The sequence below is a fragment of the Triticum dicoccoides genome, chromosome 1B (genome assembly GCF_002162155.2).
Source record: "Triticum dicoccoides isolate Atlit2015 ecotype Zavitan chromosome 1B, WEW_v2.0, whole genome shotgun sequence".
Lineage (NCBI taxonomy): Eukaryota > Viridiplantae > Streptophyta > Magnoliopsida > Poales > Poaceae > Triticum > Triticum dicoccoides.
The window spans coordinates 421,392,625-421,415,360 of record NC_041381.1 but is presented as its reverse complement, the minus strand read 5'-3'; the positions used below and the strand labels follow the sequence as shown (position 1 = coordinate 421,415,360).

The following is a 22,736-nucleotide window of genomic DNA, read 5'->3' as shown; positions in this document are numbered from 1 at the left end:
TTTGTTCGGTCCATAATGTCACAGATGTGGTTTTTTGTAGTGCAAACACTTGATCAGAGGATGATCAAGCTGTACAAACGTAGTTTCATAACCACACAAGGTTTGATTGGCTGAGAACCAGCTCATGTCCGAATGATGTCCAAGCCGGAAGGATGAGTTCTAGGGATCAACTGATGATTGCGAGTATTCGCATACATGTTGAATCATTAGGATCAAAATGGTAATCACAGTGAATTTCAATGGAGATTGCTAGACATGTGGAATTAACCATAATGCAGGCAGACAAGAATTTCAAGAGTCATAGGCTGCAGAGGATTCTCGAAAGGTTGGATAGCACTACAAAGTATTTTTTTGAAACACATGAACAACTGGGATGAACGGATCTCCGATATGTGTGAGTAATTATTCGTAGGCATATTCATGTGGCAAGGACCTGCAGAGCAGTAAGCCCAAAGGTTTGTCAGAACATCAGAGAGTATTTTGGGGTATCTTCTAATAACAAGAGCAACTATGAATGAATGTATGAACGGAATTTTTATGTAGTTCTCCATAAGGATTTATCGGTGGTAAAGAATTTCAAAGGCGGTGGGCACAAGGATCTCGAGAAAAATCGAAGAGTATCTTTAGAATCTTTTGGAGAATCAAGCGATCATTTGGAACGAGGAGCTCTCTGGGAGGAAGTAGTTATGAGAACCTAAAGTTAGAGTTAATAAAATCTTTAACGCGAAGAGAAGAGAGATCAAAATCCCAGAGTAAAGGGGATGAATTAACCCATCCATTGGTGGTGTGGGCCTATAAGCCACACAACAATGTTGGTAAAATAGTTTTTCAAAAACTAGACTCAACTTCGGCCATGGAGTTGGAAAGAGGTTTCCTACATGCAGTCGGCTCTGATACCAACTTGTGACACCCCCGACTCAATCATGCATTAAACATACACGCAAATGCGCACGATCAAGATCAAAGACTCACGGGAAGATATCACAACACAACTCTAGACACAAATATAAACATAAAGCTTTATATTACAAACCAAGTCCACGAGGACCCCAATACATAAGTCAGCGAATGCATCAATATCTAAGTACAAACATAAATAGACAAGTATGCCTTAAGAAGGCTAACCAAAACAATGATAACTAGATTGAAAAGGCGCAGGCCTCCTGCCTAGGCCTCCTATCTACTCCTGGTCGTCGGTCTCCATGTAGTAGTAGGCTCCGTCGGGGTAGTAGTAGTAGTAGTCATCGACGGGATCAGTTGGCTCCGGGGCTCTGTCATCTGGTCGCAGCAACCGGGCATGGGAAAAAGGAAGCAAAGTAACCCGTGAGTGCTCATCCAAAGTACTCGCAAGACTTACATTAGATCTATGATAAGTATGCATCGGTACCAAGGGAAGGGTTTGTCTGAGGACTATACTGCAGAAATGCCAGAATAGAAGGGAAGACCTAGCCTAACGAAGACTAGCCTCTTGCAGTGTCTTGCAGCAACAGAAGAGAGTAGAGTAACATATCATATAATAACAAGTATATAATAGCAACACCCAAAGATCCTTCCTCGTCTACCCCGCGAGGAAGCGATCTCAGAGCCATCATATCAGTTTAGTGTAATAAGTATCCAGTTCTAGTTGTAGTAGATCGGGATACAACTCCGAGCGTCCGTTACCGTGGACACGTCTATTCAAATATATTACTTCCCTATAGGGGTGCACCAACTTACCCATCATGCTCGACTGACTCTGGCTGGACACGCTTTACCGGGTCATGCCCGGCCTAGGCTGATCGACATACCATAGTCGTACCTAGGCTCAATAGAGAGGTCAGCATGCCAGTCTACATCCTAAGTGGGAAGGGATCATGGGCCAATTGTCCAAAACACTCCTGAGCATTGCGCGACTGTCCGGGAACCCAACCTACCTCCTTATAAACCGCAGACGGTTACCGCCCACCCCAACAATCAGCCCACATCTCTAAAGTGTGACATCTGAAGAGCTTTTGGGAGAATCGTATGACACCTAGTGCCCATAACTTATCCCGCGTGGTGGTTAGTACGAAAAGGCCAGATTAGTGTGTTGGGAGCTCGCGGTGACGATCAGTGCTTCTGCCGCCTCGTATCACAGACTTACGACAAGGGCAGGCCCATCCCTCTCTTGGGGCAGTCTCTGCCTGCCGGTTGTGCCGCGTCAATAACTCTCGTGGTTGGGGCCGACCCGACTTATCAAGAGACTGTCGGGAACTCAGGTCCACCTCTACTGGGGTGCTCCCACCTGTCCCTTCAGTCCCGCAGTAACATTTAATGGGGAACAGTTAAAGTAGTTGTGGGTCCATACCATCAAGGTGAACTCACACGAATCACCCTCGATAGGTTCACACGCGAGGTAAAATGTCAATGTGAACTTGGAGGAATCACCCTTGATGGGTTCACGCTTGAGATGTTGCACGACAAAGTCATCATCGGGAGTGGTGAGTGAGTAATCACCCTCGGTTAACCACACTCGATGTGCTACACTACAGAGATATCATCGGAAGTGGGATACGAGGCATCTCCCTCGGCACTCGGTAGTAGCTCTATAGAGTCGTACAACTAGGAGGTGTTGGTGTGTGTTCGGTCTCTACACCTCGATCACATGGATTGTATCACCGGTAGTACAACATGGCAACACAGACATGGGTGTGGGGCCTCTGATGTATCACTAACCAGTCTATACTAAGCATATAGGACAACAGGTAGAGTATCAATAGCAGGATATAAAATCAGGCTATGCATCAGAATAGGAGCTATCAAATACAACATCAAAATCTAACACAAGCATGGAAGAGAAAGAATGGGCGATATAGGAATGATCAAGGGGGTTTTGCTTGCCTGGAAGCTCCGCGGCAAGGAGCTAGATTTCAGGAGCGTAGTCGTACACAACGACATCAGCATCGGTCTCGGGGTCACATAGCATGACATGACTATATGCTATGCTAAGGGTGACGTAATGCAGTGTTGGGTGTTATAGATGGAGCGCAAAAATATACAGAAATATTTTCCCAGCTCCACGCAATTATCAGTCAGGCGAACCAAAGGGGAAGGTTTCGTTTTTGTAGTGTTGGGGGCATGTGGCAGGCATGTGGATGGCATATTCAGATTCGTCTTATTTTTCTAATCATTTTTCATATATAAATTATTTTCATTTGAGTTATGATTATTTTATATGTCTTTTTAAAAGTCTTAATAGTACTCTTGAATTTTATTTAATTCTTTAATTTGAATTTAAACAGTGTAATTACTTTTTATACCCGAAGACACCCAACCATAGTCAATGACCTGTGTGGCCAGGGGGCCTAGTTGACCCAGTCAACACTGATTGGTCAACTGATGAACAGTGCTAGTGGGTCTCGCGTGTCATTGTCTTTAGTTTAATAAAATGGTAATTAACCAGGGTGGTCCCACGTGTCATTTGCTATGAGCTAATTAATCCTAAACTAAACCTAACACTACCTAGGCAAGGGCCGGCTCCACTGGGCAGTGGCCCAAGCTGGCCATACACACGCGCTCATAGGCGCAGAGGCACTCGGCCATGGCCATGGCCACAAAGGCGAGCGCAGGACCAGCGGCACGCGCCGGCGTGCACGGGCGACAGTTGCGCTAGCAGCAGCATCAATAGGCAACAACGACAGTACTTAGGAGCAGCTAAGAGGAGTAGCAGCGGCAAGCAACAGGGGAGCAGCGCGCGGCACTAGCGAGCGAGGCTGGCCGCATGGCAGGGGCGTAACGCGTGCGATGATGGGCAGGGGCGCGGTCGGAGTAGCGGTGCAGGTGGCAAAAATGGCGGACGGCAGCACGGAAGCTCATGGGGCACGAGGCTACGGAACGAACCCGGGGAGGAGAATAGAGGGTTACCTGGACGACGAGCTTACAACGGCCCCGAAGGGCTGGTCCGTGGACTCGGGGAAGCTCAAAGGGCAGTGAATCGACGGTGAGGTGAGGCGGCCGTGGTGAGGAAGACGCGTCGATCCTGGTGATGGAGACCTCCTCAGCTTGATCTGGTGGGTGGGGACGGCGTGTATAGCATGGGAGGCTCCTGGACATCAACGGGTGGCACGGTGGCCTCGGTGCACGAGAACAACGGTGGAGCACCGATGCAGAGCTCGATTACAAGCTCCAGATCAAAAACGAGGAATGTGGGGGAGGGGAATAGCGCTAGGGTTTGATCGAGGGTCACGGGGGCGTCGACCTTATACTCCAAGGGAGTCGGGGGATGGCCGGCACGCATCATGGCGCGGCCAGGCCGACGGTTGGTTGCCATGACCCCCCTGCCTCATGTAGGAGGAGGTTGGGGATGACCTGAGTTGGGTTGGGCCCAATGCACTCTTACACTAGAGCCCATTAGCACAATAGGTTTTTGCTCTTTTTAGTTTTTCTGTTTTCTTAATCCACCATTGTTTTGCATTTAAATTAACTACCAAACTATTTTAGTTGTAGATAAAACTTGACACATAAATACTCCACAATATTTTGAAATGGCACATAAAATTTGATGCCATTTTGAAAAGTTCAAAATCTTGTTTGAGTTTAAATGGTCCATTAAGATGATGTTGGCCCACTTCATAATTTACTAGGTATTAATTGGTTAGTCAAATGATATTCGGTTCCAACATGACAAATGATCAAGTGAGTTTATATCATAATGCGAACAATTTAGTTTTATAGTTTGAACAAATAATAATTTGGCTTGTTATTTGAATTTAAATTTGACTTTGCTTTTATCAAGGGCCAATTCAGCTTAGCAATAATCAGATGACATGGCATCATTAGTGTGAGATTACTGTAGCTAATCACCAGGGGTGTTACAATTAAATCTTTCAGAACTAAAACTTAAAACCATGTGGGGGCTCCCATGTTATGGCAGGCTTTAAAAACTTTAGCATGTTTCAACTACTAAACCTTGATAGAACGAATGATAAATTCAACAAATTTTAAAACTAAAACTTAAACCCTACATCCTAAACAATAAGTCATAGTCCCAAACCCCTAAGCCTTAAGCCCTATACATAAACCCCTAAAAGCAAATGAAGCTTGGTGAAACTTTGTAAAACATAATATTACAACTATGAAATTTTAAAATCTGAAACTTGGAAACATTAAGAAAAAGGTGTCTAAATGTATCCAAAGTTAGTCTTGTTCAAAAGTACTCGTTGCAACAAACACGAATATGCAAATGAATATTAATTTGAACTTTCTGTTGAAAAGACACAAAATTTTAAGATAAATGAAAAGGCATGGGAGGTGGGATGGGTGACGCATCCAACTCTGCCAAAAGTTGGCATGCAATAACCTAGTGCAACGATTGAGGGTTAATTGCAAAAACTAGAGCACTAATATTGAAAACAATTGGTGGTCGCATACATGCGTGCCCCTAATGTGTATGTTCCTGCGAATTTTCACCTTCACCTTGTTAAAATAATATAAAGACCAACACTTTGTTGGCCTGGATGTTTGGGTTGTTGTAGGATTATGTTTCCACCCTACTTTCCCCTTCTAAAGTAAAACAGAGGCCAAATCGAAGGCGGCTTTTCCTCCACCCGCATTCAACGAGGAAGCCATAAGTTCCTCACCTCTCTGGCAGCCGCTCCAGTGGAGGAAGGGTGGGGGAACCCCGGATCTGCAATCTTCCACGTGTACAGAAGAGTTGGATAGGTATCCGTGGTGCCAGTGTTTTGGAGGAGGAGGCGGTGACACTTTTTCCTTCTTTACTGGAGCTCTTTTCTCCTCCTTGCGGTGTTCCTCGTGATACCTTTGGTGAGTTCGTGGCTATAGATTCATACCGTCCCGGAGGGACGGTGAGGTTAGGGCTCCTAGTCTTCATTGGCGAGGCGGCGACGACAATCAAGGCAGAGGATTTTGTGCCGGGGTTCCTTTCCCGCATTGATGGCGTTTACTCCGATGCTAAAGATGTGTTGTGTGGCTTTTTGTTTATGGGTGACTCCATATCTGCTTCCCTCTTGCTCCCCGACGAGGGAGGGCTGTGGTGGTGCCTTCTACCTCTCTGATGTGCTAGTCTGCGAGGGGCCTAAGCTTTGAAGACTTCTCATCTCCAGATCCAAGGTCATGCCAGCTTCAGAGGGAGTGGCGGGGTGACGCGCCTTCAGCTCACGGCGACGACGTGGTTGGTTGAAGATTAAAATGCATGGGCGGTCCTAATTCTTTCACGAAAATGTCGATTGGATCCTAGTTCTTTAAAAATGCACATCTTGTCCTAAATCTTTTTAAGTTGTTCACCTGAGGTTTTAAATCCGTCTGACCATCGTTGACCTGCGTGCGTGGCGCTTTGCCCGTGGTTATGTGGATAGGAGTACCCAGGAGGAGTAACGATCGTCCGTGCATATTTGCAGAAAAGCCCTTGAACACTAATTTATTGACAGTCGTGGTCCCTTTCTCTTCCCCGCCCCTCCCCGGCGAAACCGAAGGACAACGGCGACGACGCTACTTCAGTGAGAAGCGGAGGTCATCGACGGTAGTAGTCCGGCAACGTCGGCTGCTAGGATGGTGCCAAAGCCGCTAGGAATAATCCATCGTCCGTTGTGTCCATCAATGTGCATGTGCATGTATTGTGTACGACGCGGGCGCGAGATCGGCCAGCGAAGGCCCTGGTGGCCTGCGGGGGGCTCGCACACCCACTAGGGACGGGTGAGGACGGGGGTGAAGGAACTCGCAAGAGCCAAGGAGGAGAAGAGTTGTGGGGTTGTGCGGATCCAGCCGCGGGGCATCGGATCTGGCCGGCGACGCATGGGTTCTGGCAAACGACATCTAGATCAGCGACAGAAGAGATAGGGAGATGATAGACCAGGTGTGAGTAGGAGATGAAGGAAGGAACAAGAGAACGGGGAGGTGGGCGACACTGGGGCGTAGCTAATGCTGCCAACGGCTGGCGGAGGCTAGTTTTAGCTCGGGCTGGACACGATGGGAGGCGCGCAGGGTCAGGGGCATGTCACCAACACCAACGTCCTCGATGGTAGCGGGGCATACGGTGATGGAGTGCTGGCAAAGAGAAGAACGTGGGGAAGAAGACCTAGGGATGGAAGAAGAATTATCACAGGGGCCAATTTGCATAAATATCCAACCATTGTTGGACCTCGTGTCAATGTGGCTAGGGTCAAAGCGCCACGTACGCAGGTCAGCGGTGGTCAGAAGAAATTAGGGCCTCGGATGAACAACTTAAAAAAAATAGAATACAAACGTGCATATTGAAAGAATTAGGACCCAATCGACACTTCCATGAAAGAATTAGGACTACACATGCACTTTACTCTTGGTTGAATGTAATTTCTTTGTTCTGCGGGGTGCTTCTATCACTGTTTTCGTCTTCGATATAGTTCCGGGTCGTTTTTGAAGAAGGATAAAAAATGTCCAAACTACTCTCTTCGTTCCTAAATATTTGTCTTTCTAGAGATTTCAACAAGTGACTACATACGGAGTAAAATGAATGAGTGTACACTTAAAAATATGTCTATATACATCCGTATATGATAGGTCATTTGAAATCTCTAAAAAAACAAATATTTAAAAACGGAGGGGTAGCAAGTATATTCATACATTCCTTACAAAAATAATAATATTCATGACAGAGAGAGCGCAGTTCTTGTGATTCTTTCTCCACTTGACATCTTTGACCTCGGTGAACCGACGCAGACGTGCCAAGTTGGTGCTGCACGGCGCGCGTACGTGGGATCCCATCCCACCGCGCGCCTTCGGCCAAGCGTGGCATGACTTGGACGCGCGTAGGCACCGACCTCTTCCCTTGTTGCTCCGCCCGGCCGTGGTGTCCCGGTTGCATGCACCGTCACCGCAACGTACGTGCAGCTTCGGTTTCGCGGTAATTTGCACCGACCGACAACACGTCGCCCTCCTAGCTAGGCTAGGAGAACTACGTACGTGCCGCGTTCGCGTGTGACCTCACGTATAGCTGCCAGCGAAAGGCAATGCTCAACTTGCACTTAGGAAACGCTAACTTGGTTGACGACGCGTTCGCGCATGTTTCTTTCTCGGCAACTCGGCCGCTGTTTCCGCCAACCACCACGATTCTGTCTTGACAAAAAAGCTCACAACGACCGTCGTGCATCATATGCCCGCTTGACCAGCACAATTCAATATACTCAGTAGTTAAATAGTCCGCGAGAGCGAGCGGCTAGCTAGTGCATGTAAAATGCAATATCGTTTGGAGGGCATGCTTAGTTTACGTGCGTTCCAAACAACGCCGGACCCCGGACGCACGCACGACGCGTACGTGAACTTTCTGGTAGCTGCTAGAGCAACTTCAAACCGAACGGGACAGGAACTTCTGCGCCGTTGGGCGGCTACACCTCTCTGTCTCTTAGCTGTTGGCGCCGGTACCACCTCATGAATATTGTGTGACTTTGCTCCCTGTTCATACAGTCATGTGTGTAGTACACCACCCACCTCCTAATCATTCTGCACACTACCACTCCTGACAGCAACCGCAGTCACCTTTGTGAGCCTGTTCATTGGCAGCTATCGGCTTGAGAAGCCTGTTCGTCCGGGGCCCGGAGCCTTGAAACAACTCATAAATGCGGTCAATATGGGGAAGCGTGCCACCCCATGCCTGCACCGCCACTGCATCATCACCAGACAAGATCCGGACGGCTGCGCTCATGCAGATGCAACAGGGACGTGCACAGTCTTCTCGTCCCCCTCTTGCCTTCTTGGTTCCCTGGGGAGAGAGAAATGGTCAAATGAAAACAACACAATCACCATGATAAACATACAAGTGGTCCTGGCATCGTCTCATGCATAAGAGCATGTCCAACAATTTGCTTGTTGGTAAATACTCCCTCCGTCCAAAAATACTTGTCAAAGAAATGGATGTATCTAGACGTATTTAAGTTATAGATACATCAAATTTTATCCATCTCACCGACAAATATTTCGGAACGGAAGGAGTACATTCATGCCATCAACCAACAATTGTACTACCTACGTCCCTAAATGGATGGCGTACAAACTCAGTGAAAAAATGAATGCATTCTAAGTTTGATCAAGTATATATACAAAAATACGAAGATAAACTCCCCACAAAAAAGATGAAGATAAACAATGTCAAATCAATATCAATATATCACCATTAAGTATTTTTCATGATCTATTTATTCAATATTGTAGTTGTTGCTATTTTCTTCTCTATTTAGATTTGGCCAAACTTAGAAACAATTGCCTTTTGACTAGATTTATGCACCATGTATTTGGGAATGGAGGGAGTATCATACTCCCTTTGGACTGGTGTTTTAGTCAGGAGAACCACAACGTTGCGACCAGTGGCGGAGACAGGCCTAGGCAGCCCGGGCCGCTGCCTCGGGCGTGAGATGCATTTCCTTTGGGCATTGTAGTAGTACTGCAGCTACAAGGCTACAGTGCCCCCAAAGGCTGCCTATGGCGTTCCTTTTTCCTACCGCCGTTACTACCTGCGACCAACGCTCCTATCAGCTCCCCTGAGAGAAAAAATGCCCAATAAAATTAGTCAACCTGCCTAATCTTCATCGTAGCCGATGCGAAATTAGCGCCACAACTATTGTATGCATATCAACTTCCCCCCTCCCGCGCATGATAGAAGGGGTTGCCGGATCATCATGCAGTAACTACCACATGCAATGGTACAACCGTTTTACATGGACAGTATGCGGGCTACCGGTTATGGTTGCACATGCATAAGTGAGTCAATTGTAAACGCTTTGAGGCGACTTAGGGCATGTACAATGGTGTTGTCATAGGAGTTCCATGTAGAATAAAATTGAGGTCTAGGAGGAAGAAACCGTGAGAAAATTCATGTTTTCTTTTAACCAAGAGATGATCTCTCAGCACAATATGTCTCGGCATATATTTATTGATATGTAGTTACCAGAGATGATAATAAGAAACAACGCATTGTACAATATTTTTTATTGTTTTTTATAGATTACGTGGCGGGGGTAAAATAAGTCTATCTTATCAACCATCGTACATGTCCTTACAATCTAGGAATATATGAGATTGGTGAGCCGACCAAATACATGGACGGAGGGAGTATATGTACTATTTATACATTCCCAAAGGACATGAACAAACATGCATCTGTTGAGGAAACTTGCGAGTGAACCGACGCACGGTTGCCAAAAGCAACTGTTGGCATTTAGTTGATTAAACACAAACTAATTAACAAAATTAAATATAAACATAATTAAATCTTAATATAAGACATTAGACCTCTTGTAGTGGAAATATCATGACAAGTATCATGCATGTCAACCAGACAAAATTGTTGAGGTGAAATACATTAAAAGAAGAAATAAATAGTTGGCTATCTTTTTTTTTGCGAACAAATAGTTGCCTCTGATACCGTGTGAAAAAGAAATGTGCCATTATGTGTCAGACATGTGTGTCTGTCCCATTATAAATTAAAAAAATTAAAAGGACAAGATTCAGCTAATAACGGTCATTAAACCCAGGTTCAAGGCATAGCCTAGTGGTGGAAAGGGGCTGATGCCTTCCCACCAACCCACGTTCAAAGCACGGTATTTGCAATTTGGATATGTTGCACCAATTATATTGTAGGGGCCTCCCTTACAGTCTTTCTGTCAAAAAAAAAGTGGTCATTAAACCCGGTTAATAGAATGACCTAGGCTGCTCTACGACTGGTCCCAATAAAAGTATTATAGGTAGTATCATGCATGCCAACACGTTTGAAGTTAAAAAGTTAGGCTTTTTTGCTGAGGTGCCGCACAATTAAACAAGGAAAGAGGAGGTTGAGTATCATGACATGATACTGTATTATATTAAATGATATACTAGTTTGTGTCATGCACGTCAATAAATGAGGTATCTATAATATTTTTTTGCATGGTAATACATGTCTCATTATATCATAAGGATCATAGTACAAACCACGTACATACCGACCTGACAATACTGAAAAGACAGCAGAACACTAGCCTTTGCACATAGGAGCACCAGCCAAGAAGTAAAATTACAAACAAGATTGAAGAATCCTCTGAGCTTGACACCAACGTCCGTCACCTGCCTCTGGCACCACCATAACAGCCACCAAAGGAGAAAATGACGGATCACCTTCACACCCGAGCTCGACGCGGCTCCATCGCTGATATGCAGCTTTGCGGACCTCCAAGGTGGCTCGCCAATAAAGGCAAAGCCATTGCCGTTGAACGAATCAGACCGGGGCAACACCCCGGACACGCCATCGAACTCCAGATCTGGCACCCCTGCCCAACTAAGACGTTGGAGGAGAAAACCATACCTGCCTACCACAAACCATGAACCCAGATCCACCATCTTTCAGATGCCGTCGATGCAGACCACAATCTGCATCCGCTCCTGGACTACCTCCCAAACTCCGCGTCGGCGCTGGTGCAAACGCCGTCGCAAGTGGCGAAGCCCGAGGACAAAGGTCCACCACAAGGATGCCGCCGCCGCCGCGCCATCCTTGCTTGAACAGTCTGGTTTCCAAATCCACCCCAAAAGCGGATCGCCCCATTGAGGAAGGATCTGAAAATTTATTAGTCGGCGCCGTCATCACCATCGCCGAAGCCATGATGATGAACAACCCAAAACCCTAAGAAACTAATGCCTAAAACAAACCACACGCGTGGATCCGGCGACTCCCCTCACCACTGACGATCGAGGTCGTCGGCGGAGGGGAGCCGCCGGAGGACGGCGGCGGAGTAAGGCGCCCTGGCGGCAGAGGCGAGATCGCCTTTCTTTCTTCTCCTGGAAGAAAGGAAGCGAACGACTAGGTATCTATAATATTAACCTATAATACTATGCAGTGTAGACGTAGTATCATACACTGGTATCATATGCATAATACTAATATATGATACTTTCCATTATGACTAGCCTAATGGTGAGGGCTCAATATGTTTAGAGTACGATTAATACCGTACTCTCTCTGTTTTTAAATATAAGATCTTTTAGAGATTCCAATGCAAATACTGAGCAAAACAAGTCAATCTACACTATAAAATGCGTCTATATACATCCGCATGTAGTCCCTCTTGAAATATCTAAAAGATCTTATATTTTATATTTAGAAACGAAAGAAGTACTCCTTCCGTAAACTAATATAAGAGCGTTTAGATTACTATTTTAGTTATCTAAACACTCTTATATTAATTTACGGAGGGAGTACAAAAAGTCAGTGTTAATTACGTAATTAATGCATAGATTTCCTACTACTACTAATATAATAATATATGTGTGCGATTAATAATATTAACGTTTCATTTCACATACGCATTTAATAATGACAATGGATTTTTTTTAACTATTAACCTATGATAGTAGACCTGCCACGGCATGCTTGCGTGGGCTGCGCCATCGCTGCCAGCCAGCTGTGAGCTTTTCCGGGTGCACTGTTGCGCGCCTCCCCTCGTTCTGAGTTTCCACGTCGTTGCCAGCTCCGGTTTGGTCCGGCAGTTGCGGCCCACTCGAAAGGCCAGCCGATGCACATCAGCACAGCAAGAAAAGACAGTATATATACACAAGAAAAAAAACATTCCTCTTCGTTTTATACGGCTGCCAACTCGTGTACCTTTTTTTTTTGCGGGCAATGTAGAGAGCTTTATTCAAACGAAAGCATCCTCCCGACAATCAGCCAATAAGCTGGTCAGGAGGAAGCCGGGGTTGTCTTCGAGCCAGCTTTCCGTCACATTCAATGTGCAAGCACGCTTGGCACATAGATGCGCTGGAACATTTGCTGACCTTAATACATGTTGGATTACAAAAAGAGAGAAATCACTAACAAGCTCTCCAATTTTAACTAAGATAGGAGCCACAATCGAACGAGAGTTGTGGCGAGTATTCCAGAGATTAACCATCTCCAGGCAGTCCACCTCCATTATCGCATGTGTGTAACCTCGAAGTTTGGCGAAAAGCACACCATCACGCAACGCCATTGCCTCGGCGATAAGAGGATCCGTAATACCACTGTATGGTTTGCACCATGCACCCAGCAGCCTATTATTAGACCTTGCAACTCCACCTGCACCAGCAGTGGTTGTGTCAAATGATATTGCACCATCTGTATTGATCTTAACTAGCCCCGCTTCAGGTGGTCTCCAGCCATGACCCGGCATGACCAGTGTATGTTGTCGTGGTAACTCAAGAAGTGCAAGCGCCTCCCTAGTCACACGCATGCAAGTTGTCGGATCCGACCCCTCCTCCTCATGCTTTAACTTGTTACGAGAGTGCCAAATAGACCACATGATAGTGATGATCAGTGGCCTGTCCTTGTCCGAGAAGCGAGGATCACACATAATTTCCTTGGCCCATGAAACTGGGTAAAGTTGAGGTAGCCGGAGGTCAAACCAACGCCATGCCTCATTCCAGAATCGAGTAGCATGAGCACAGTGAATCAAGGCATGCTTGAGGTCTTCGTCCATCACGTGGCAGATTTTGCATCTGCTCAAATCGCTAATATGCCGTGACCGTAGTGTTTGTTCATCCGGGAGTATGCCACGCAAAACCCTCCACCAGAACACTCTCACCTTGGGTACAACATTCAGCTTCCAAAGTGCACTCCACATCTGTTGATCGCTCGTTGAGGTGCCGGTAGCCGTCCCTTCATCTAGAGCTATGCGCTCTTTTTGATTCACGAGAGCACGGTACGCCGATTTAACAGTGTAGTTGCCTGTCTTCTCAAAATCCCAAGCTAGAAAATCATCACCTCCACCTTGCCGAATTGGGATATTTAATATAGCATTCGCGTCTGTCAAGATGAATGTATCTCTTACCAACTGCTGATTCCATGTCCAGTTCTCCTGATCAATAAGTTCAGAGACATTTTCTATCACTGTATTTTCTGGTCTCAGCATTGGTTTCATGGTCGTGGTTCCAGGAATCCACATGTCATTCCAAACCGAAATTGATGAACCATCACCCACTCGTTTGATCAGTCCAGCCCGTAGTGCTTCCCTTCCAGCAATTATCGCTCGCCATGTAGCTGATGCAGTTTTTGGGACAACTGCCTGCATGAAGTCCACATCCGGGAAGTAACGGCCCTTCAAAACTTGAGCACATAAGGAGTCCGGCGTGGTTAAAAATCGCCAGCCGTGTTTCCCCAACAGAGCCAAGTTAAACAGGTGCATGTCTCGATATCCCATGCCCCCTTTGCACTTCGGCGTCGCAAGTTTATCCCAAGCGACCCAATGCATTGCTTTCTTGTCCAAAGAGCTACTCCAGAAGAATTTTGCCATTGGTGAAGTAATGCTCTTGCATACTTTTTTGTTTAACAGGAAGGTTGTCATGTTGTATGTTGGAAGTGCTTGAACTACAGACTTCATCAAAGCATCTCTTCCCGCGCATGCCAGCAAACTTTCTGACCATCCTTGCATCTTACCTCGAACTCTATCTCCAATGTGAGTAAAGGTGCCACTAGTTATACGGCCCACAGCTGTCGGAAGACCAAGATATCTCTCACTAAAAGCCTCGACATAAATGTCTAAGGTAGTTTTCAAAAGCTGCCGCACCGGCTCCGATGTGTTAGTGCTAAAATAAATGGCACTTTTATCTCTGTTTATACGCTGACCGGAGGCACTCCCATAAATCTCAAAGATTGCGTTTAATCTTGCTGCACTTTGTTGCGTTGCACTGATGAAAATAAGACTGTCATCGGCGAACAGCAGATGACTCACCCAAGGTGATTTATAGCTGACTCGAATCCCTCTGTCCACAAAGCCTCCATAGTACTTGAGTAGAGAGGAAAATCCTTCTGCACATAACAGAAATAAGTATGGGGATACTGGATCGCCCTGCCGCAATCCTTTAGAAGGAGTGAAATAGGGCAAAAGCTCCCCATTCACCTTCACTGAGAATCTGACCGACGAAACACACTTCATAATTAATCTAACAAAACTGATACTGAAGCCCAGTTTTATCATTATGGCCTTCAAATAATGCCACTCGACCCGGTCATAAGCCTTCATCATATCTAGTTTGACCGCACAAGAGAAGTTCTTCCCCTTCTTACGTCTTCTCATAGTATGCACACTTTCATATGCAACTAATACATTATCTGTGATCAAACGATTTGGTACAAACGCACTTTGTTCCTCGCTGATTATCGACTCCATATGGCATCTCATTCGGTTAGTAATCACTTTAGCAGCAATTTTGTATAATACTGGGCAGAGAGCAATTGGGCGATATTGAGAAATAGACTGGGGGTGTCGTACCTTTGGAATTAATGTAATGGAAGTATCATTGATACCCGCAGGCAGCTCCCCTCCATTCAGAAAGTCTAGGATGGCTGCTGTAACATCATCTTTCAGAAGGTCCCAATGACGTTGATAAAACCCCGCGGTAAAGCCATCTACACCAGGAGCCTTTGAAGGTGCCATTTGAAATAGAGCCTCCGTGACCTCAGCCGCAACAAAAGGTTTATCAAGAACCACATTCATGTCCGAAGTGACTTTAACCGGGACGTAATGTAGTAGATCACTTGGATCATGAAAACCATCTGAATCATACAGATTTTGGTAGAAAGATTGGACCTCACATTTATCCTCAGTTGCATCAACACAAACAGACCCATCTTGTCGCCGGAGACCGACGATTCGGTTTATACGTTTGCGTTGGGCTGCTTGTGCTTGGAAGTAGGAGGTATTGCGATCTCCTTCACGAAGCCAGGGCACACGAGAACGTTGCCGCATCCAAATCTCCTCTTGGTGAAGGGCTTCTCTTAACTGATTAACAATGCGTCTTTCCTCTTCACCAGGACCGCGTCCCAAAGACGAGCTCCTAATTTTATTCAATTTTTTCTGTAATTGGCGTACCTTTCGAGTCAGGCACCCAAACTCCTTCGCACCCCATGGAGCCAGTGTGCGCCGGATATGATCAAGGGAGTCAGCCACCCCCTGCATGCCCGGGCTATGCGGCCGGCCTCGCCAAGCCTCCGCCACAATACTGTCATAATCAACATGAGTTTGCCATACATTCTCATATCTGAACTGTTTCACCGGACGGCTCCTCCCTGTTAATGTTGATCTTATTTCCGCAACAACGAAGCAATGGTCAGATTCCACGGAAGTTAGGTGTTTAACTCGGGTATATTCATAACGTTGCCGGAATTCTTCATTAGCAAAAGCCCGATCCAATCTCGCCTTTACATTAGCATCACCATATTGGCGGTTGTCCCAGGTATAGGCACACCCGGACCACCCCAAATCTTGAAAAGAACACTCATCAGTAACCTCACGAAACGCACGCATTCGGCCCTCGGGTCTAGCATGATTACTGAAATGTTCAGAAGCGTACAAGGTTTCATTGAAGTCTCCCATACAGAGCCACGCCGAGTGCGGAAGAGCATGCAGAGTACGCAACACAGTCCAGCTATAATTCCTGTCCTCCGCTCTTGGCGCACCGTAAAAACCAGTAAATCTCCACTCAGGAGAGTTTTGATCCGTATTACGCACTAGTACATCAATGTGATTAACACTGTAGTTCTTGAGTTCAACTGTAACATCTCTTGACCAAAAAAGGCCAATTCCACCACTCAGACCTACGCTATCAATGGCAAAACAACCATTAAAGCCAAGGTTATGCTGTAATTTTTCCACACGTTTTCCTCTAATCTTCTTCTCCATAACGAAGAGTAGGGAGGGGCCTTCTTGCTTCACAATGCTGCGAAGCTCTCGAACTGTCTCGGGGTTCCCAAGCCCCCGACAGTTCCAACTGATACAACTCATTGGGTTGGGCAGGACCGCGGCGCGGTCTCTGCCGAATTCTCTGGTGTAGGCCTCTTCTTCTTCGACTCACGTTCAAGCACCTATCCTTCCCCCTCACTGCCTTCTGCAGCAGGGTTTTCGCTAGTGCCGGTGACATCCCCATCCTGACCCGAGGTAAGCAGGAGAGTTTTTGCCACTGGCCTATAAACTTGATTCGGAACTTCTTTGCGCTTGGACTGATTCCTGGGCTTGATCGGAGACGTGACTTCCTCCCCAACATCCGCCTTGCTGCTTGAATTCTTTGTTGCATTCTTGCTATTCGGTTCCGAGGGCTGCTCCTTGGTAGAGCCTTGGCTAGACGCTGCAAACTTGTAATCCTCAGGTGCTCTAAGCTTGGACCCGAAAGAGAGATCACCATTAGCATCACGGGTACCAGGCGTCGGGCAGTATATATCTGAATGCCCTAGTCGGCCGCAAGAGAAACAAAAGTACGGAATCTGTTCGTATTGAATATCATATGGGTCAACCTTCTTTCTCCTAGCTGAATCTATAAGGATCCACCTTCTCAAAGGTTTATCTACCTCAATTGTGACCCTTGCTCGGAGATAACCTCCAACATGATCAAACTTAGCAATCTGTACGTTCTTGTCAAGTTGCCGAGCGATAGGTAGGGCCCAAGCATCATCTCTCAAATTGTATGGCAAATTTAAGATCCTGGACCAAACCTGTAGCCGGTCGAACTTCAGCTCATCTGGTCTCATGTGTTCCTCAAATTCGGCAAGAATCACCGCATTTTTATTCAGATGCCACGGCGATCCACCCCAAACACGGTCTCTGTCTCTCTGGTTCTCAAACTCAGCGACAAACATATTGGGTCCAACCGAGCGGAAACGGAGCCCTCTCGGGTTCCCCCATGCTGGACGAAGCGCATTGGTAATGGTATGGATGTGGAATAGATTCCTGTGAAGGATTTTACCAGCCAGTAGCCACTTCTCCGTCCCCTCCTCCACTCGATCATCCAGGATCAGTGGTGTTGCTTCTTCTTCCGATATGTCCAATTTCCCCAGTGCTTCCTCAAGTTTTGCCCTTGCCGATCTAGGGGACATGGCCCCTTGCTCTTTCTGCCCGCTGCCAGAGGAGGCGGACGTCGCCATCAGCCCCTCGACGAATTCCCCAAGCGCTCCGCCGATGAGATCCGCGGCCGCCGCGAAGTTCCACGTCGAAACCCTAGTCTCCGCCAAGAGCGCTCCTAGGTTTCGGGGAAAAACGCTTCACAACCGGCCTTGCGCCTTGCCAACTCGTGTACCAGTTCCTGTTACGTTAACCTACACGAGCTATACGACGTACATACTTCCCTGCAAAAAAAATTAAATACGACGTACATACTTCACGAACACAATCGAAACAAATTTCATCCGCACGGCACGGGCCGCGTAGTAATAGGAGTAGAAAACTTGGGAAAAAAGTTGAAGAAAAGGTCACGTGGTGGCGCCACCGGTGGCCAGCGCCTCTCCACGTGTGGATCCAGTAGGCGCCCGCTGTCCACGCGGCACCACGTGTCGGTGCGCCCAAGGCGGTCGGTTCGGATTCCATGGCTTCTCCCCACCAATGGCCGTAGATCCCGGGCCCACCCGCCACTACCCTTTTTAAATTTAACCCGCGCACGTGTGGACCCCCCACACCCATCCAGCCCAACCAACCATCCCCTCCCTTCGAGGTTCGACTCGCCCATCGCCGTCCATCTGTCCACGTGGCCAGTCGGAGATCACGACACGTCGGATAGATGGGGCCGGCCCCACCGCAGCCCGGTCGCACCGCGACACCCGTGAGGTGCGAAAGCGAAACGTAACGCCCTCGACGGAAACAGCGGGTAACTACTTTTCCCAGGATCCTAGAGAGAGAGAGAGCGGGGAAGGGTAGAGAGAGAAAGCTACTAGAGAGGGAGAGCAGGGAGAGTCGCCGCCTATTAATACGCGGCCTCCTCCGGCCCGGTCTCCTCTCCTTCCGGCCCCCGAACCACAGACCCCCCAACCCTGGTCCTCCCCCGCCTCGCCGTTGACGCCTCCCCTTCTGGTGGCTCGCCCGCGCCGGCATTGGGTTCGTCCCGGAGAAGGTCTCCCCGTCCGGTATGGCTCCTCATCCCTGTATCGATCGGCGCCGTTGGTTTCGTTGGATTCGTTTTAATTGGCTGCGACCCCGTTGCGGCGTGCGTCTAGTAGATCTCGCGTGGAATTGCTTTCCGGTTGTTTCCCCGGCGTCTCCCCTCCGCGCGCCGGCCGGGACCGGCCGGCCGACGGGGAGCGGATGGCGGTAAAAGCCGTCTCCGTCCTGTTCCATACGTGGAACTGTACCGGAGCCCCCCGAAAGACGGGTGTTTTTGGTTGGCTACCGATTGATCTGCGGGTAGGGGAAGGGTAACGGCATGGTCATGTCCGTGGATGGATCGAGGCGGTGGCGGTGGTTGGCGGTGTGGGATTCTTCGCGAGGGTCCCATGACCGTACCTTCTTTTTGCCCTTTTCCCCAATCCTTTTTGGATGCATTGCAACTTGCAAGAGGAGAGAGGGGGGAGACTAATTGTCTTGAAAAAATAATTCATGGCAGTACACCGGCTGGCTTGGGCTTGTCGTCGCGCGCAATTGTCCTGGTTGGTTGGGGTTGATGGGGGCTGTGGCTTTCACTGCCGCCGTTGCGCGGGGCATGTTGCGTCGCCCGGGCTCCATCATGATGTCAAGGCAGATTGATTGCTTGGGTTTGTTTGATTGGTGCACTGCGCTATCCCTATCCAATCCCTCACTTGGTTCCATCCATCAGAGATGAAAACGCACAGCGGCAGCTCAGCTAATCCATTATTGGGTTATAGTTTACGTTCTTGTTGCCACCATTATTAGCACTAGCAATGGCCATGTGCACATGCTTTGTACTTGTCCATGTATGCATTCTCGATTTGCGTCTCAACAGTTGTTTTTCCTTACCTTCTTCCTTCTTTATTTAAACTTCCACCGGTCAATTGTACTAGTATCGTGTTGGGATTTACATAGGGTTTGGGGTGGATTATGCGGTTCCCACTTTCTATACCCGTGTCATTTTGTTCCATGCTGTCAATTTGAGCTGCTAATGATGGGTGGATGTTCGGTTAAAAAAGTGATGGATGGATGATATGTCATTTTCCAACTAATGTTTGGTGGTGCATAAATGGAATCACACCTTCGTGTCTTCTTATTTCTCCTTGTCGCCCAGGATTCTTGTACAGAAAGTTGAACCGCCCTATTTCCTATTTTAACTTGCAAGACAAATGTACTGGCTATTTTGTAAAGCAACCCGAGCAGTGTTGTCAGCTGTTCTTGCTTTAGTTTTGGTGTTCCATTAAATAACAAAGTGGTCGTCTTTCTTCTTAATGCAGTGTTGGCTGTGACTCTACTCAATTATTGTCCTTGGAGCGGGCCCGTCAGATACAGGAGCCTTCCTCTTAGGGATATCAACCGGTATGCATCCGGATATTCTCCTTGTTATTTCAGTTAGTTATTTTCCCCCCCTGCTAAATTTGTTCATTGACACAAAATGCAGGGTTTCTCGCTTGCTGAGTTGGCTGCGTTTCATGCACGTTTGCAGTGACGAAAAGATCCCCGTTTTTTTTATTGATAAGAGGGTTGGTTGAGTGTTCTCTGTTTCATTCTTCAGTCCGGCACTCTACTTCTGTTGTTGGTAGTTTGTAGTTTGACAACAAGACTGACAGGAAGTCTTGTCCTGTTTATGGATTTGAAGACAAGCCACAACTCTCCTGTTTTTGTTGATCCTCTCCCTTCACTAGCCTTGCCTATGACGTACACAACACCTACTAGCTTCCCATCTTCTGGGCTTTACCTGAACACCCCAAAGAAGAAACCTCTTCCCAGCAAGATCGAAGAGGTTCGTGCTGCCGGATGGCTTGATCTGATGCTCGCCTCATCACCTCCTCGTAAGAGGCAAAGCAAGGACTTCTTACCCCATGATGTTCAAGCTGATGATCTTGATTTGCGGTATCGTAATTGGATGGTATGTATTTGATTCTATAGCATTTGATAGTATTACAAGGAAGCCACACACCGTTAAATTACTAGCATCGTTTTGTTTTGTAGGTGAATTATCCTTCTGCGTTAGGCTCCTTCGAGGCAATTACTGAGCTTGCCCGCGGGAAAAAAATGGCATTGTTTCTTGATTATGATGGAACTCTTTCGCCTATTGTGGACAATCCTGCAAATGCAGTAATGTCTGACGAGGTTTATTTTAAAACCCTTGCTCCACATACAGTTTGAACTGTCATCTCTATGTATGTGTTACAATATCAGTGAATTTTCCATTCTGCTTCTAAAGATTTTTTTCACAGATGCGTGCTGCTGTGAGGCATGTAGCATCACTTTTCCCGACTGCAATCATTAGTGGAAGATCTCGTGACAAGGTATGTTGTTTATACCAGTTTCTACATCTCGACTCCTTTCTTACTCTATATTTCTTCTACCTAAAGTTTTCTGTCCCTCTAGGTATTTGACTTTGTGAAACTAACCGAGCTGTACTACGCCGGAAGTCATGGAATGGACATCATGGGGCCTATTAGGAAGTCTGAGTCCAATGGTCACCATGTGGAATGTGTTAGGTCCACTGATTCAGAGGTGAAGCAACTTTCTTGATTTTGTTCCCAACACGATTTTTTCTTCTGTTTCACAATTTTAATTGTTCACTTATTTTCACTCATAGGGTAAAGAGGTCAATCTCTTCCAACCTGCAAGTGAGTTTTTACCTATGATAGCTGAGGTATATGTCTAAACTCTAAAGGTTACGATGGCATGTTACAACATATAGTTCAGGCTGCTCACCTTGGTGGCTTGCCAGGTGTTCGAAAATCTTAGTGAGAGTATAAAGGACATCGAAGGTGCAAGGATGGAAGATAACAAGTTCTGCGTGTCTGTGCATTATCGAAACGTTGCACCACATGTAAGTCTACATCTAAGAGTTCCTTTCAGTTTCATATATCAGAAATACTTTCTTTTTAATAATGTTGGCTGGACACTTATCTTCTCTTTGTTTATCGCTTTGTAGGACTACGAAACAGTTCATCAGCGTGTAACTGCTGTTCTGAAGGATTACCCTTGTCTTAGGCTTACCCATGGGAGGAAGGTGAATATTATGCACAGTCACCAGGCTTTATATCAAATTATTTGTTAACTGTAGCATTGTTTTATTCAGCTGTGTTCTTGATTGCAGGTTCTTGAAGTTCGCCCTGTCATTGACTGGAACAAGGGGAAAGCTGTGGAATTTTTGCTTGAATCGCTTGGACTAAACGAGAGCGACGATGTTCTTCCCATCTATGTCGGAGATGACAAGACTGACGAAGATGCATTCAAGGTAAGTCATGTCTCTGGTTTGCTTGCGTAACATGCAAAGCCCATACGACATTTCTTTAGAGTTCTGATGAGGTATATAAAGTTGTCATCTTGGTGCATTTAGGTTCTGAAAGCGAACAACCATGGCTTTGGAATTCTGGTTTCATCTGTGTCCAAGGACAGTGATGCCTTCTATTCCCTGAGGGATCCATCTGAGGTACATATATTTCTTTATCCTCTGTAAAGAAAAAAAAAGAAGACATTACCAGTGCTTCAGTGTCTTTTCTACAAATTATCGACAATGCATTATTGATTTGGCAACCATGTAGTCGAGTGTCATAGTCTGAGAATGAAATGTTTACATTTAGGTGATGGAATTCCTGAGGACATTGGCAGCATGGAAGGAAGGTTCTAGCTGAGCAGACGGGAAGAACGGTTTTGCTGACCTGGAGAAGCCCCCAATTATATATACAAGCTAACCAAATAAGTTGGCTGATATAAGAGAGTCAGGCCAAAGCTTTTTTGATTTGGCATTTTGTAAATGTGGCTGCCACTTTTTTTGGCACCACTTTTCGTCTTTTGTTAATGGGACTTATCAGTTTCATTCTTTTATTGTTAAAAGGTTCTTTTAGTATATATCAATATAAGCTGAAATTTTTCCTGCTGGTA

The 22,736-nt window shown here is 46.6% G+C and overlaps 1 protein-coding gene across 1 annotated transcript; it reads left to right on the top strand.

Annotated features, from left to right (window-relative positions):
• Positions 1-18,700: 18,700 nt before the first annotated feature.
• On the top strand, positions 18,701-22,736 carry LOC119338788 (probable trehalose-phosphate phosphatase 2). Its single transcript, XM_037611027.1, has 12 exons — positions 18,701-18,835; positions 20,111-20,192; positions 20,275-20,742; positions 20,826-20,966; positions 21,074-21,145; positions 21,228-21,356; positions 21,442-21,498; positions 21,577-21,678; positions 21,784-21,861; positions 21,949-22,089; positions 22,192-22,284; positions 22,436-22,736. The coding sequence occupies exons 3-12, from the start codon at positions 20,461-20,463 to the stop codon at positions 22,484-22,486; spliced, it is 1,146 nt and encodes a 381-aa protein (XP_037466924.1). The 5' UTR covers positions 18,701-18,835; positions 20,111-20,192; positions 20,275-20,460; the 3' UTR covers positions 22,487-22,736.

What these genes read in the sequence shown, in the direction of transcription:
- LOC119338788 (XM_037611027.1), top strand. Translation starts at nt 20,461, where the DNA reads ATGGATTTGAAGACAAGCCACAACTCTCCTGTTTTTGTTGATCCTCTC. An exon ending in TTTTACCTATGATAGCTGAG is followed by an intron (nt 21,499 to 21,576) that starts GTATATGTCTAA and finishes GTGGCTTGCCAG; the next exon opens with GTGTTCGAAAATCTTAGTGA. An exon ending in CTGACGAAGATGCATTCAAG is followed by an intron (nt 22,090 to 22,191) that starts GTAAGTCATGTC and finishes TGGTGCATTTAG; the next exon opens with GTTCTGAAAGCGAACAACCA.